The sequence below is a fragment of the Trichechus manatus genome, unplaced genomic scaffold, assembly GCF_000243295.1.
Source record: "Trichechus manatus latirostris isolate Lorelei unplaced genomic scaffold, TriManLat1.0 scaffold00024, whole genome shotgun sequence".
Classification (NCBI taxonomy): domain Eukaryota; kingdom Metazoa; phylum Chordata; class Mammalia; order Sirenia; family Trichechidae; genus Trichechus; species Trichechus manatus.
In genome coordinates this window covers 562,053-576,727 of record NW_004443960.1, presented here as the reverse complement: position 1 = coordinate 576,727, position 14,675 = coordinate 562,053, and the positions used below count along the sequence as shown (strand labels likewise).

General features: G+C 61.9%; 2 protein-coding genes and 1 pseudogene across 2 annotated transcripts in view; 2 read left to right on the top strand and 1 right to left on the bottom strand.

Annotated features, from left to right (window-relative positions):
- LOC101342827 (mesothelin-like protein) overlaps positions 1–4,686 on the top strand; it is a 14,485-nt gene extending 9,799 nt beyond the window's left edge. Inside the window, 10 exon segments of the mRNA XM_023728538.1 lie at positions 243–373; positions 446–632; positions 1,044–1,134; positions 1,313–1,442; positions 1,714–1,895; positions 2,244–2,399; positions 2,472–2,599; positions 3,241–3,535; positions 3,780–4,081; positions 4,416–4,686. Of these exon segments, the coding sequence (XP_023584306.1) occupies positions 243–373; positions 446–632; positions 1,044–1,134; positions 1,313–1,442; positions 1,714–1,895; positions 2,244–2,399; positions 2,472–2,599; positions 3,241–3,535; positions 3,780–4,081; positions 4,416–4,686 (1,873 nt within the window).
- A 98-nt stretch (positions 4,687–4,784) lies between these two features.
- On the bottom strand, positions 4,785–8,809 carry MSLN (mesothelin). The gene is made up of 11 exons (XM_004373370.1): positions 8,731–8,809; positions 8,081–8,220; positions 7,416–7,533; positions 7,134–7,312; positions 6,884–7,039; positions 6,404–6,570; positions 6,202–6,329; positions 5,818–5,912; positions 5,421–5,607; positions 5,208–5,351; positions 4,785–4,930 (listed from the first exon to the last, which is right to left on the bottom strand). Exons 1-11 carry the CDS (start codon positions 8,807–8,809, stop codon positions 4,785–4,787), a joined length of 1,539 nt encoding a protein of 512 aa, XP_004373427.1.
- Positions 8,810–12,438: 3,629 nt separating this feature from the next.
- LOC101342319 (ferritin heavy chain pseudogene) lies at positions 12,439–13,117 on the top strand (annotated as a pseudogene).
- Positions 13,118–14,675: the final 1,558 nt, after the last annotated feature.

Here is a 14,675-nt window from a genome sequence, read left to right as displayed (position 1 = left end):
TCTCTCCTGGGCGTCCCCTCTGAGAGCGGGCGGGCGTGGTCTCTCCTGGGCGTCCCCTCTGAGAGCGGGCGGGGCGTGGTCTCTCCTGGGCGTCCTCGCTGAGCCCGCCAACCAAGGGCGTGGTCTCTCCCGCCACATCCCTTTCCGGGGAGACCCCTGTGCCGCCACACCCACTCTCCTAGGCGTCCCCTCTGGAGGGAGGCCAGCCCCGCCCTCCCCGGCAGACCCCCTGCCACCCGCAGCCTGACCCAGGTGAGGGGCGACGAGTGCCACGCCTTCACGCGCCATGCCGGCCAGGGGGACACGGAGCTGCTGGCCAACCTGCCTGACCAGAGGGTCGCCCTGCAGCGCAAGGCCTTGGACTGTCTGGTAGGTGGCCGGGCAAGGAGGGTGCGGTGGGGACCCCAGATCTCTGGCTCAGCGCTGACCTGCCGTTTACAGGGAGGGCCCCGCCAGCGGCTCAGCGCCTCAGACGTGCTGCTTCTCGGGAGCCTGGTGTGCGACATGGACGTGGCCAGCATTGTGGCTGCTGACCCCCACATCCTGCAGAACCTGCAGTGCTGCCCCCGGCTGACCGCCGCCCAGCAGTATGCCCTCAACACGCTGCTGGCCAGCGGAAGGACCGCACTCGGGTGGGTGGGGGCTGTGGGGGACACCCTGCTACTCTAGGCACCCCGGGTCCACACTTGCCCAGGGCTCCTGTCCTTGGGGATGGGAGGGGGTGACAGCCTGGGTGTGGGCTGAGGAGGTCACTGATGTTCACAGCTCTACTGACCTCTGATCTCTGACCTTAGCCCTGAGCCCTCCTCTGACCCTGCAGTCCAAGGGACACAGGGTTTAGGGAATGGAGCAGCAGCTTCTTGGACCCCCAGCTCTGGGCCCCTCAATTTAAGTATCCCGACCAGGGCCGGCCTGCGAACAGACCGTCTCATGGACTCCAGCTCGGGGGGAAGCTGGGCTGTCTGAGCAGTTCAGGAGGGGTCGGCAGCCGTGGGACTGGGACAGCACCCCAGGCCCCAACAGACTCCCTTTCCACACACCAGGTCCCCGGGCTCCTGGACTCTGGAGGGGCTGCAGGCCCGGGGACACCTGGCCACCCACATCAGCCCCCGGCTGTGGACGCAGGTGCCCGAGGTAGGACATGGTATCCTGGATGGTTGTCCCCCAGCCTATCCTAGGCCTAGGGTCCAGCAGGCGGTCACCCCAGGGCCTGAGTAGTATACCAGACAGTGCCCAGGATCCCAGGGTTTTTGCCTGTGGAGAGAGGGGGTTGGTGGCCCCGGAGGCCGAGCCACCGTCCCCGTCCCCCCAGGCTGTGGGCCTGGACTTCTTCCGCAGCGCAGCGTTTGCATACCGGGAGGGGCGGCTTGGCCCTCGTGACACCAGGCGCTTGGTCACTGGCTTTCTCCAGGCCAGGCCAACATGGCATCCCCGAGGCCCCGGCAGGGCGCAGGCCAGTGGCCACCAAGGCTGTGATGCTACGCCTCCTCTGCTCGGGGCTCCCCATGACGCTTGAGATGACTGCTCCCGGACGTCCGAAACCTGCGCCCAGGGAATGAGACCAACGCAGGGTCTGGGCTGGAGACCAGAGTTCAGTGGGGCTAGGCTTGGGGGCCGAGCTGGGGTTAATAGTTGAGGCCAGAGTCATGGTTTGGCCTAGATTCTTGGTTAGGGGTCAAGGCGGAAGTCCTGGCCTCACCACCACAGGGAGAGCCTGCATCCGCGGTGACATCACGGCAGCCACCCTGCGGGACAGCCTCTTCCTGGTGCACTGCAACCGCCCACAGCTCGAGTCCTGCCTGGGCAGCCGCGGGCTCCGGGCCAACCTGGACCCCCTGCTGCAGCACCCGCTGCCTGTTGAGTGCCAGCGCGTGGTCAAGGCCAAGCTCGGCCAGGTGGGTGGGGCCAGTGGGTGGTCAGGGCTGAGCTGGGTCAGGTGGGTGGGGGGTGGTGGCTGGTCAGGGCTGAGCTGGGTCAGGTGGGTGGGGGATGGTGGATGGTCAGGACTGACTGGGGCAGGTGGGTGGGGGATGGTGGATGGTCAGGACTGACTGGGTCAGGTGGGTGGGGGATGGTGGATGGTCAGGGCTGAGCTGGGTCAGGTGGGTGGGGGATGGTGGATGGTCAGGGCTGAGCTGGGTCAGGTGGGTGGGGCCAGCTCTGCAGGCTGTGGCAGGATGGGGCCTCAGGGCAGGGGCAGCCTGACCTGTCCCTGGCCCATCCCTGGCCCGTCCCCCCTGCAGATCTACCCACGTGGCATCCCCGAGGACCAGCGGCGGCACATCACCTCGCTGGTCTACCTGTACTCGGACGTTGAAGTTGGCCAGGGGAACATCATGTCCCGAGACACAGTCCTGGCCCCCCTGGCAGCAGACGTGGCCCTGAACCACCAGACCGAGGTGCGCCAGCGGGGTGGGACCCCCTGAGCCCCCTGCCCTGGGCCCGGCCCACTGACCCCGCCCCACCCGCAGGCTGTCCTGCAGAAGTTCCTGGACCACAATGGCACGCTTACCAGCCCACTGCTCATGGCCATTGGGGGCTCCCGCCTCTGCTGGATGAGTCCCCGGCAGATCCAGACCATCCAGCCCTCCGAGTTCTGGTGAGACCCCCGCCCTGTCCGTGAGTCCCTCCCAGAGGCCCATGCAACTCTGGAGTCAGCTAAGAGAACCAGGCTGGAGTCGGCTCCACCCCTAGGCCAAGGAGGACTACGAAGGGGAAACTGAGGCTGGGGGTGGGGGGCAGCCATCCAGAGGGTGTACTAGTCTCCTGGAGCGGCCGTAACAAAGGACCACAAACTGGGAAGCTTGAAACAAGAGAAATTTATTCTTTCGCTGTTCTGGGGGCTGAAGCCTGAATTCAGGGTGTTGTCCCGGCCGAGCTTCCCCCGAAGGCTGTAGGAGAGGGTCCTTCCTTGTCTGGGCTCGTGACCGCGTCACTCGTCTCTGCCTCGTGTCACATGGCTTCTCCCCGTCTCCCCGTCTGTGTGTCCCCTTGCAAGGACACCAGTCATTGCATTAGGGTCACCGTGCTGCAATGCGCCCTCATGCTAACTAACCCCAACGCCAAAGACCCTGTTTCCAAACCAGGTCGCATGCTGAGGTTCTGGTGGATGTGAATCTGAGGGGACGCCATCCAGCCCACCACAGAGGTCGAGGGGGAGCTGAGGCTAGGGCAGCAAGGGCCAGGCCAGGTGTCCGGAAGGCAGGGGCTCCTGGCCTGCTCATGGGTCTTGCTCCCCAGGCTGGCCGGGGCCCTAGATATCTCCGCCTGCCCACAGAGCCGGAAGGACGTGCTCTACGCCAAGGCCCGCGAGGCCTACGGTGGCACCAGGACTGCAGCCACCTACTACCGCTTCATGCGCCCCTACCCGGTGAGCCACCTGCATGCAGTACCCTCCCCCGAAGCCTCACCCTCGCCTCTGACTGCTTTCTCAACCCCAGGCGGTGCCCCCGTGGAGGAGCTGCAGCACCTGGCCCAAGCCAACGTCCGCATGGACATTGACACCTTCACCAACCTCAATCCCCGGGTGCTGCAGGTGGGCCCCAGGCTGCCCAGGGGGCAGGAAAGTCCCTGAAGCTCCAGCTTCAGGGCACAGGCCCCCGAGTCCCCTCCAAGTCAGCCGTGCAGACAGTGTGGGCCAGCCTCGTTCTGCAGCCTGGCTCCACTGCCCCTTCCCCACCATTCACACTCGTATCCCTGGTTAACACTGCCCTGTGGGTCTTCCCAACGCTGACCCCACAAAACCCTCCATTCCCTGTCTCCCACCTGCTCCCCCACAGAGCCTCAGTGTGGACCACGTGACAACATTGCTGGGTCAGAACGTGGGGGACCTACGGAAGGCACGCAGCCACCCCACCGTTAGCTCCTGGCTCCGCAGCCTGAACCACTCGGCCCTGGGCGAGCTGGGCCTGGACACTGATGTTGCCAGCACCGTCGGCCCAGCCTTCATGTCCAGGGGGACCCCAAACACCCAGCCCCGGCAGCCCCGCCCAGCCCACCCCTCAGGCCTGCCCGGGAGCGGCGCTGAGGCCCCCACCTCAGGTATGCCCCGCACGCCCCGCTGCCCTCTGGCATCCCCCTGGTGGTGGCCCCTACCCGGGGCCTACAGCAGCCTCGTCGCTGGTCTCCTGCCCACATCCTGCTTTGCCCTCTGGCGCCCCACCCCATGTTGCCCCCTCGTTCACAGTAGCTACACTGTCCCTGCCCCCTGAGGAATTTAGGGGCAAAAGCACCCCACCCCAAGCTCTTGGAACAACAGAAAGTGCGGGGACACTCTGAAGTCCTGCCAATGGCTGCTGGTGGGGGCCTCGCTCGCCCTCTTCATCCTCAGGAAGGGCTGGGTTGGGAGCCCGAGGAAGGGCTGGCTGCGGCAGCTCCGGCTAACACTGACAGGCACCCCTCCGTGTCCACTGCAGGCAGCCCTTAGACACTCCTGGGGTCCCTGCCACTCGCCCTGGTCCTGCCCTCCAGCCTTCTGTGGTTGCTGTACTGGGCGCCCCTGAGCCCACCTTGGCCTGCTCGTCGGGGGCCCACACTGCGGACAGTGCTGCCCCAGGGCGGCCAGGCCCACGGGCAGTGCACACAGGGACGACAGGGCTCACAGGCAAATCTGGGCCAGGGGACCTGGGGGGCCTGCATTCCCGGCCCCCACTCACCCCCGGCCTCCAGGACCTAGAGCTGGACTGAGGCACCGTGGCTGCCTGGATCCTCCTTGCCCCTCCAGGAGGAAGACCTGGGCAGGGGGCTTCGGTGTCACCAGTTCTGCTGACGGGTGTAAATAAAGTTCAAGTTCTCTCCCCGCCTGTGTCCCTCTGCTCTGGGCTGGCGGGGGGAGGGATGGAGCACAGAGACCCTCGGCCAGGACCCAGCCCTTGTGGCCCCACACACATCTCAGCTGGGGGCTTGGGAACAGGACCCTTGAAGTCCCTGCCTTCAGGACAGTGGATCGTGTCAGGAAGGCCCCAACTGGCCCCCACCCTGCTGAGTCCCACTCATAAAGCCCCTTTCCCAGTGTGAGTGGGGGGCTGGAGAAGGCCACACGCAAAGCTGAGAGGGCATTTGTGGGGTCACAGCCGCCAGGCCCTCCAGCACCCAGGGAGCCCCAAAGTCATGCTCTGACCCCATCTGTGGACTCACAACACCAAGGTCACATCTGCGGGGGAGTGTGGCGCCATTTATTGAGGCTCTCCGTGTGGGGTGGACATGACCGGCCTGCTCGTGGCAGGCGGGGCTCCAGCGGGTCCGGGGCGAGGCGTACAGGGCAGCACAGCTCGAGGCCGAAGCCAGGAGCAGCGACAGGAGTGAGGCCAGCACAGATCCAGGTCCAGGGATGCAGGGGCCCAAGAGGGCCTCTGTGCAGAGAGGGGCCCAGGCAGACCCACCCAGCCCTCCCTGAAAGCCAACCAGCTACGCACGCCCACCTTGGGCACCCAGGTCCACGACCAGGTAGCCATTGGGAATGCCGCCCTGGAGCCCCAGGCCCAGCGTGTCCAGGTCTTCCTGCCGCTGCCGGACAATCCAGTCCCACACCGGGCTGTTCCGCTCCTCCACCTTCAGGTCAACCACATGCGGCCCCAGCAGCCCGCGCACTTCAGCCACCGTCAGGGGCTGCCGGAGACCCCCCCCACAGGGTGACCATCAGGGTCTCCTGCCCCCGCATCCCCTTCCCTCTATCCCACAAGGCTGTGATCAACTGCCCAGACCTGCCCCGTTTCCCCGTCCACAAGTCCAGCCTCAACCCGGCACCCCTGGCCTGGGGAGCCCATCTGGGCCAGACCCTCACCCACCACCGCCCCGCCTGCCCCCGTCTGGCCATACCAGCACAGCCTCTGTCCACAGCTCCTTGAACACGGCCACATCCATGCTGATGTTCTGCCGGCTGAGGGCTCGCAGGTGCTTTGTGGTGGCCCCCCCTGTCGTGTGGGAAGAGGGATCCTGAGGCTGTGTGAGGCCCCGCAGACACCTCCAGAACACCGCCCCCCCAGCCCCTGCTCACTTCCCACAGAGATTCCCTCATCCAGAAGTGCTCCGGGCCCGGGGGGGAGGTGGGATGGCCGGAGCAGGTCAGGGTGCCCCTCGGCAGCACAGAGCCCCACCATGGTGTCTCAGTTCAAACACACTTGGGGGCCGAGGACGCCAGTGGGCAGCTCTAAGGTGGGGAGGGAGCTGCGGCCCCCACGTCCGCCAGGGCCCCAGGCTCACCCAGGTAGGGTTGGATCCTCTCCAGGTAGCTGGGCCCAGTCCCGTTCTGGAAGGCTACTTGGGCCTTCGTGTAAAGGACCTCCATCTGTGGCAGGGGGCACCCCTCCAGGGTTCTGGGCTCAACTTCCCTGGAGGGAGCATGGGGCCAGGCGTTGAGCGCGGCCCCAGTACACCCACTGCGCCCCGGTGCCCGAGGACTCACCAAAGGATGTTGGGCTGCAAGAATTCCAGCTGCTCAGGACTGAGCAGACAGAGGTAGGCAGGGCTGAGGGTGGCCACGGTGGCCAGGGTGTCCTCATCGACCTGGACCCCACAAGCCACATAACGGGCTATCAGGGCAGCCACCTGTGGGAGGAGCTGCTGAGGCGCCTGGGGCACAGAGAGGCCTACCACCCACCCCCAGCCTGCACAGCCTCACACCGTGTTGTCCCCCCACCTCCTGCACAGCCTCACCCTGCACCCCACCCCTGGCCTTCCCAACCTCACACCCTGTGCCCTCCCACAGATACACACACACACACACACACACACACACACACACACACACGCTGTGCTCCCCCAGTCTTCCTAACTTCACACCCGGTGGCCCCTGCCCCACACATCCTCACACCCTGTGCCCCCCCACCCGCACACCCTCACACCCTGTGCCCCCCCACCTGCACACCCCAGGGCAGGTGGTCACCTGGGCATCTGCCTTTTGCCCCCTGCTGACTTGGAGCAGAGCTTTCAGGGTCTCCGTGGACGTCACGTCCCACTTGCCAATATCCTCAGGTGAGACCAGCAGGAACAGGGAGCCCAGTCTCTGGACCACGTTGGCGGGATACCTCTGGGGGTAGGTCTGCATGGGGGAGGGGCCGTGAGAGCCGTGGCCTCCCCCAGGATGACGGGGCGGGGGGGGCAGCAGGCCGGTGGGAGCCCGCACCCTCAGCTACCTTGTCCAGCTTGCGCTTGAAAACAGTGAGCTGCTCGTAGGTGAAGGGGATGGCATCCACCCGGCCCAGCTGCTCGGCCAGCAGGGCAGCGTCCACACAGCCCTGCAGTTCCCGCTCCGAGTAGAAGACCAGCATCTCGTCCACCTCGAGGACCTCCATCCCCGGGGGGCAGCCCTCCTCTGCAGGGGGACAGACGAGGTGGGGGTGGGCTGCTTTTTTGACAGCGTCCCCCCACACACAGGTGAGCCCCGGCTCCTCCCCCCAAGCAGGCACAGTGCTCACTGTCCTTGGTGTCCCGCCGCAGTCGGGCCAGCCAGGCCCTCGGGAGGACAGCAGACAGCATAGGGGGCCACCAGCGTGGGTCCCTGAGGTCACGCTGCAGCCGGGCAGCCATGACGTCCTGAGGACAGAGCAGGGTGGGGCGGGGTCTCACCTGGCGAACGCTGAGAGGAGCGGCTGGTGTGGCACGGGCGGCAGCCCCTGCAGGGCACCCAGCTCCTCCGGCCAGTGGTACCTCAGGCCCAGCTACACCTGACTCGCACTGTTGGGTTATGTAGCTGGGTGTGGCTGCGTGTGTAACTCTGTGTGTGTGTGTGTGTGTGTGTGTGTGTGTGACAGAGAGAGAGAGAGAGAACACAGGCTGGCCTCACCCATGACATGCAGGGCCAGGGGCCCCCTCCCAGACCCATGAAACCTTCCCCCACACCCCCTGAGGGGCCTTACCTGTCCTGTCTCTGCAGTCTGGACCCCAGAAGGTAACACCCACCCTGCACAGGAAGGGGTGTGAGGTTGGGAAGAGGGCCCGGGGCTTCTGGGGTGTGGCTGCCCCAGGCCTTGACCCTAGAGGTGAGGGAACAAATCCTGGCCCCAATCTGGTCCCCAACCCCGGACACACCCCACCCCAGGGGCAGGGACCTGGACCCCAAAAGGGAGCCCCACCTCCACACCCTCCTCCTGGCACTCAGCTGCTCAGGGCAGTAGGCAGCCCCACAGACACCCTGCTTTGGCGTCAGCCCCCACTGCCCCAGCTCAGCCTCCAACACAGTGGGGTGCGGCAGTTCGGGGAGGGTGCCAGACACAGCCACCTCTAGGGGTGGGGGCAGGGGTGAAGCGACACCTTCAAACACTGGCCGATGGCTGGGGGAACTTGGATCCCTGCCTGCAGCCTGAGAGGAGGGGGGCTGCGATGGGAGGGCATAGCCTTTCCCCAAAGTCCCTCCACCCTGCCCCGACCCCCTCTGGCTGCCCAGCACCTTGAGCAGCCCCTCCCTTTACTCACCAAGGCTGAGGAGAAGGACGAGGCTGCAGTGGGTGGGGGTCCCATGGGGCCCAGTCTGCAAAGTCATGGTCTGTGGGAACAGTGACCCTGACACCCCGTGGGCAGGACCAGACTCCCCCACCACCCATACTGTGGCCTGGGACACCCCTCTGGGGGTGTGTGTCTAGGGCCGAGCCCTGCCCGCTCAAGGTCCCATGGGGCCACAGGGAATCCAGGACGAACCTCCCGAGGCGCCTGCCACAGCGTCTGTGCCACTGCCCGGCCAGCCTGTCCCCTCTGGGGAGCGGCCCCTCCTGCCCCAGGCATCCTGAGTCATACCTGCCCCGCTGTGAGTGCCCAGGGCAGGGGGCGGTGCCACGGCCTCCCCCGACCGCGGCGGGTGGGTGGACATCTCCATCTTAGTGTGAGGACACAGGCCACCTCCTGCCCAGGCCAGCCTCAGTTTCCCCTCCGGGCGCACTGTGCTTCCCAGCTAGGGGCTGGGCTGTTGGGTGGCCCCCTCCCCGGTGCAGCCCTGCCTTCCCCCCATCCCATGCCCTTGGCTGCAGGTGTTTGGCTTTGTAGGAACAGGAGTCCTACAGCAAACAGCACCCCGGGACAGAGTGGGGTGGGCAGGGCCGCCTGCCAGAGAGGGGGACTGTTCCTGGGTTCCCTTTGGAGCCCCTCCCAGCAGGGGAAAGAAAGAAGGCCCTGGGGGTGGGGTGGGTGTGGAGAAGGGTCGCCCCTTCCCAGCTCCAGCCCCTTGGAGCCACACTGGGCTGTGGGCTTCATTTTCAGAGGTAGACATGGGGGGCAACCCTCAGCTTCTGTGTGTACTCTCTGAGGGTGGGGCTCAGGGCCTGTGGGTCAGGGTGGGTGAGGAGCCCTTCCCTGGAGGAGAACTGTCCTCCTGGCATGGGGGGTGAGGCCTGCAGGAGACCAGCCACCCTCTACACTGCCCCTCCTCTCCCAGGAGGGCCAGAAGGGGCACTGCCTGTGGCTGCGTGGAGTAGAGGGGACCCATTCCCCTAAACCTTTGTTTAGGCTGGTGCCTGCCCCGCCCAGGGCTCAGAAATGGGAGGGGATTTCATCCTTCAAACAGGGGCAAAGAGCCTCCTGGGCCACCCCAGTACCCGCCGGGGGTGGGGCGATCTTGGGGAGCAACCACAGCCTTCAGATGTCACCCTGCTGTCCCCAGGCCTCTGCCAAGGTGGGAAGCTCCTGGGGCTGCAGAGACCTCGAGAGGCCAGAGAAAACCCGACCTCCAAACCAGAAAGTGGGCGGTGGGGTGGGGGTAGGGTCCCCTGCGATGGGCATGGCCAAGCATGGAATATGCACCTCCCTGCTGTCTCCCCTAGACCACAGGAGACTCCGACACGGCCGCCCTGCACCCTCCTCCATGACCGACGTCCCCTCAGTCACTCACTGAGAGCCTGGTACTATGCAGTGGGCCCTGCTCAGGCTCTGGGCATACCCTGGAGCAGGATAGACTGGAGCCCTGTCTGGGGCTAGGGGGAGGGGGCCTGGCCGCAGAGAGCACCGGCCCTGTCCCTCTTCCACCCTGCCTTGCCACCAGGGCAACAGCAATCCCTCGTTATTCCCCAGGTGGAGTCTGGGGTCTGAGTGGACCTCAAGCTCCTCAGAGCGGTGTGGGAGAAGGAGGTGGCTCAGGACACACTGGCTGAGGTTCTTTCCTTGCCCACCGGTCCCACCACCTGCAGAACCTCCCACCCCAGCCCAACCACGCTCCCCAAGGATTGTCCCTCCAGTGAAAGCAAAGAAGTCAGACCACATTCTCTGCCAACCTCAGGCCTCTCAGGTGAGGGCAGGCAGGGGAGCGGATTACGGGTTTAGGGGTGGGTCTTGGACACAGGTCAGTTTGTCTGCCCCAAGCACGAGAGACGCCGGAGCCCGCCCAGGGTCACAGTGTGTCAGCGGCAGGCCCAGGGCTGGGGGCGGAGATGACCCCAAGCCATCACCCTCGGAGGAGGGGGAGGCCTCGCCCCTCCCCCCACGCAGTGGAGACCTAAGGAGGGGGCATCTGCAGTGGACAGGGCACCAGGGGGTGCCCCCCTTCCCCAGGCTGTGTGATTTGGGGCTGGCCCAGGCCAAATCCCCAGGCGGGTCCCAGTACCAGCCGCCGGCTAATCCCTGCTCCCACCCAGCACAGGCTTGGCCGAAGGGTTAATGGGGGTGTTGACGGAGACTTCCCTGCCCTCACCTCCTCCAGGAATGCCCACTCCCAGGCACATTCCCAAGCTTGTGACCTCGGACCCCTGCAGCACACAGATGAGGTCACAGTCACCTCTCGGGGCCTGAATGCTGATCTCAGTACCCGGGAGGTGCTGTTTCCCTGGGGAGGCGCCCCAGTGCCCCCAGGCCCCCTAGACCTGGATGGTCCCTCCCAGTGTCCTGGCAGGCCCTGCCTTGTGGTGACTCTCACCTTCCAGGCTGACCCACCGAGCCCGGTCCCTCTCTGCCTCGGTTTCCACCGCCGGGAAGTGGGGCTGGTCTAGCGCCCGGCACTCTCTGGGGCTCTCAAAGGGAAAAAATGGGCCTGCCCAGGTAGCTGGGAGGGGCGGCTGCTCATGCTGCAGGAATGCATGGGTGTACCCTGCCCAGAGCAATGGCCGGCACTGGGCCAGGCCTGGGCCACCCCACAATGGGGGCAGCGGAGCAGAGAGCCGCCCTGGACCTTGTCTTGGTGGGCGTGTGGGAGCTCTGCCAGGTGGACAGTCGTGGGCCCCAGGTGTGGGCCAGGAGCCCTCAAGGCATTGCTTCCTGCCCTCTTGCTCTCCCATTTCTCAGGGTGTGAAGCTGAGGCTCCGTGAAGCAGAGTGGCCCGCCTGACTGGGAACCCACACCGATGCCTTCCCCTGTGTCCCTGTCTCTGCATCTCCTCCTCTATGAGGACAGGACTCACGTAAGACTAGGACCCACCCTACTCCAGCAGGACCTCGTGGCAAGGCTAACTGGCAACATCTGCAAAGACCCTCCTTCCAAACCGTCACGTTCACAGGTACTGGGTTAGGACTTGAACTTATCTTTTCAGGGGACACGATTCACCCCCCTAACATCCGGGTACTTGTCTGCTCCAGGGAGCACATGTCACCGCTGCTCCTGCTCAAGGTACTCAGCTCTTATTTCCGAGAAAAGTTCACAGCTAAGTCCATCAGAAAAGTGGAGGTCATCGCTGGCATTACTGGTTCAAAAACCCATGAGTGATTCAAATACTTTCCGCAAAGTATCTGTGGCTGAGTAATATCAGGAAAAGCCTTAGGCTTTAAACATGTTACATTTCCACAAGCTTTGTAACTTTGTCCAGCTAAGCCTTTTCCTGCCCACACATACTGTTACCACCAGGGATTAACACACGTTGGTAGATCCTCCTCCACGTTGTGACCAGTTAACGTTTCCTCAACTTGTTTTAAATACGCTCCCTGTAGTTAGTTGTTCCGTGGGTGGAGTCACTTGCAACTCCTGGAATAAACAACCCCAACCGGGCCGTATCAGTAACGTCTGTCTACCCATGAGGAGCCAAGGAAACCACCTCAAATAATTGGCCTTGTTTTTTAAGTGACTGCAGATTTCGATCCCAGTGTGCTTAACCTTGGAACAACTGTTCTTGCCCAAAGGCTGAGAGTCTTAAAGTTCATTTTCTCTGCACAATCTTTCCTGCAGTCAAACGTGATTTAGTTAACTCACTGTCCATAAATGGCTTTCCTCCTTGGCTAACAAATGAGCCCCTCAGAAACTGAATTTGTCTGCAGCCTCATTTTCATTTTTTATTTTTGTCAAGAAATTCAACTTGACAAAATACTCTGTTTTAACATTTCTGATTTTTCTGACCGTTGCTTTCCTATGAGTTGGGAATATTTCCTGTGACGAGTGCTTGGTCTGGTAATGTGGATGTGTAGTGTATTTCAGCATAGCTGTAGGGTCACTGCATGCAGTGCTTTGCCATCTAGTTTAATAAAATAATCCACACTCCACTGCGCCTTAAAAACATGACATTTCAAAGTCCATTGTCAGCATTTTTTTTTCAGCATGACGGGTCTGTCTTGGTAAGAGAGAATAGAATAAAATGTAGCAATACGGTGATACGCGAGGCGCTGGAAACACTGTTCCCACTCCACCTGTTAGCGTTGCTCCAGAGCCCTGCCATCGCAGCGTCTCCTCAACCGCCACCAGGAGAACCACATCCCCTTCACGGGTGCACCAGGACTCAGAGGCCGCCATCAACCGCCAGATCAGCCTGGAGCTCTACTCCTCCTACGTCTACCTGTCCATGTCTTACTACTTCAACCCCTATGATGATGCTTTGAAGAATTTTCCCAAGTATTTTCTTCACCAATCTCACAAGGAGAGGGACCATGCTGAGAAGCTGATGAAGCTGCAGAACCAACAAGGTGGCCGAATCTTCCTTCAGGATATCAAGAAACCAGATGTGATGACTGGGAGAACGGGCTGAATGCAGTGGAGCGTGCCTTACATTTGGAAAAAGGCATGAATCAGTCAGTACTGGATCCGCACAAACTGGCCACTGACAAGAACGACCCCACTTGTGTGACTTCATTGAGACTCATTACCTAAATGAGCAGTGAAATCCATCAAAGAATTGGGTGACTATGTAGCCAACTTGTTCATGATGGGGCACCTAGAGTCTGGCCTGGCAGAGTATCTTGTTGACCAGCACACCCTGGGAAACAGTGATGGAGAGAGCTAAGCTTTAGTCTGGCCTCCCCATAGCCTCACGGGTGACTTCCGTGGTAACCAAGACAGCGCATGCATGTTGGGTTCAACTTAACCTTTTCTATACGTTGTACCGAAACATCCACCTCAGTTCTTTCATTTGTACCATTCCTTCAAATAAAGTAGTTAGGTACCCACCCCACAAAAAGAAAGAAATATTGGAAAATGTAGACAAGTAGAAAGAACAAGGAGCCCTGGTGGTGCAATGGCTAAGCGCTCATCTGTTAACTGAAAGATTGGTGGCTCAAACCCACCTGGCGTCTCCGTTGGAGAGAGATCTGGTGATCTTCTCCCACAAAGGTTCCAGCCTAGAAATCCCTATGGGGCAGTTCTACTCTGTCATACGGGGTCGCCAAGCGTCGGAATCAACCAGGCAGCACCCAACAACAACAGAAAGAACAGTTATTCCTGGTTCCCACCCCTGCAACTCTGCAACTTGTAACTTGTAACCTACAACCGGTAACCTGCAATCTGCAACCTGTAACTTGCAGCCTGTAACCTGTAACCTGTAACCTGTAACCTGCAACCTATAACCTGTAACTTGCAACCTGTAACCTGCAACCTGTAACCTGTAGGTGAGTTTCCTTCCAGTCTTTTTTCTCGGCAAAGTCTTGGTCGACATTTGGTGCATGCTCACACATGTGCACCTGGTTTTGTGTGAGCACCGTAATGCACAGGCACCTCCCTCCTCACCACCCCCATTTGTTCTCCTCTCTGGCACGGATGGTGGCTGAGTTTGTCCTCAGGCTATTGTTGGCCTTTTCACTCTTTGAGGGGAACAACACAACTTTGTTCGAGTGAACAAAACAACTCTGAAATTGTTTTTTCTGAACGTAGAAAAACAATACTTTTATTTTCACGTGGCTGAATCTGTCCCTGATGAGGGCACCTCCAGTCACGTCTGACAAGCTGGATAAATGTCACTTCTGGCTTCTGTGGTTTGACTTCTGGTGTGGGCACAATGAGCACTAATCCCTGTCGGAGCGCAGGGAGGAGGCTTGAAGGAAACCAAATGGGACCTCCCTGAGCGCCCCTCCCCAATATGGGCAGAAAAGGAAAGGGGTACAGAGTCTAAGGGTCATCAAGAGACCCTAACTGGACCCTGGAGCAGACCCTACCATTGGGTTTTCAACCACATGAGCTTGGGCGTCCCGGCCTCGCCTCCCTCTGCCACCACTCCCTTCTGCTTGGTGAGCCCGAGCCCCAGGGCCCAGAGTAGATCCATTGTTCAAATCAGGGCCCCCTATATGGGATGTCCCCAGAGACCTTTCCCCACTAGCACCCCCCAAGACTCTGCTCTGAGCTGCCTCTTCCAGGGAGCCTTCCCTGGTTGACCTGACTCTGGGTGGCAGCACGTCTCCCCTCCACTGCTTCCCCATGGTGCCAGGCCATCAGGCCTGTTGAGGGCCACAGAAGACGGCTTTTTATCCCACTTTGCAGAGGAGGAAACAGAGCCCCAAAGAGGTCGAATGGCTGGCCGAGCCCACTTTGGCCAAGGAGAGTGGTTACAGCTTTGGATTTGGGTTCTCCAG

Bases quoted from the DNA above. Each gene is read 5' to 3' on its own strand.
- MSLN (XM_004373370.1), bottom strand. From the start codon at position 8,809: ATGGAGATGTCCACCCACCCGCCGCGGTCGGGGGAGGCCGTGGCACCG. The intron at 7,534-8,080 runs GTGTGGAGGTGG...CTCTGTCCTCAG, and splicing joins AGCTGAGTGCCAGGAGGAGG to GACGTCATGGCTGCCCGGCT. The intron at 6,571-6,883 runs GTGACCACCTGC...TCTGTGCCCCAG, and splicing joins GGCAAAAGGCAGATGCCCAG to GCGCCTCAGCAGCTCCTCCC.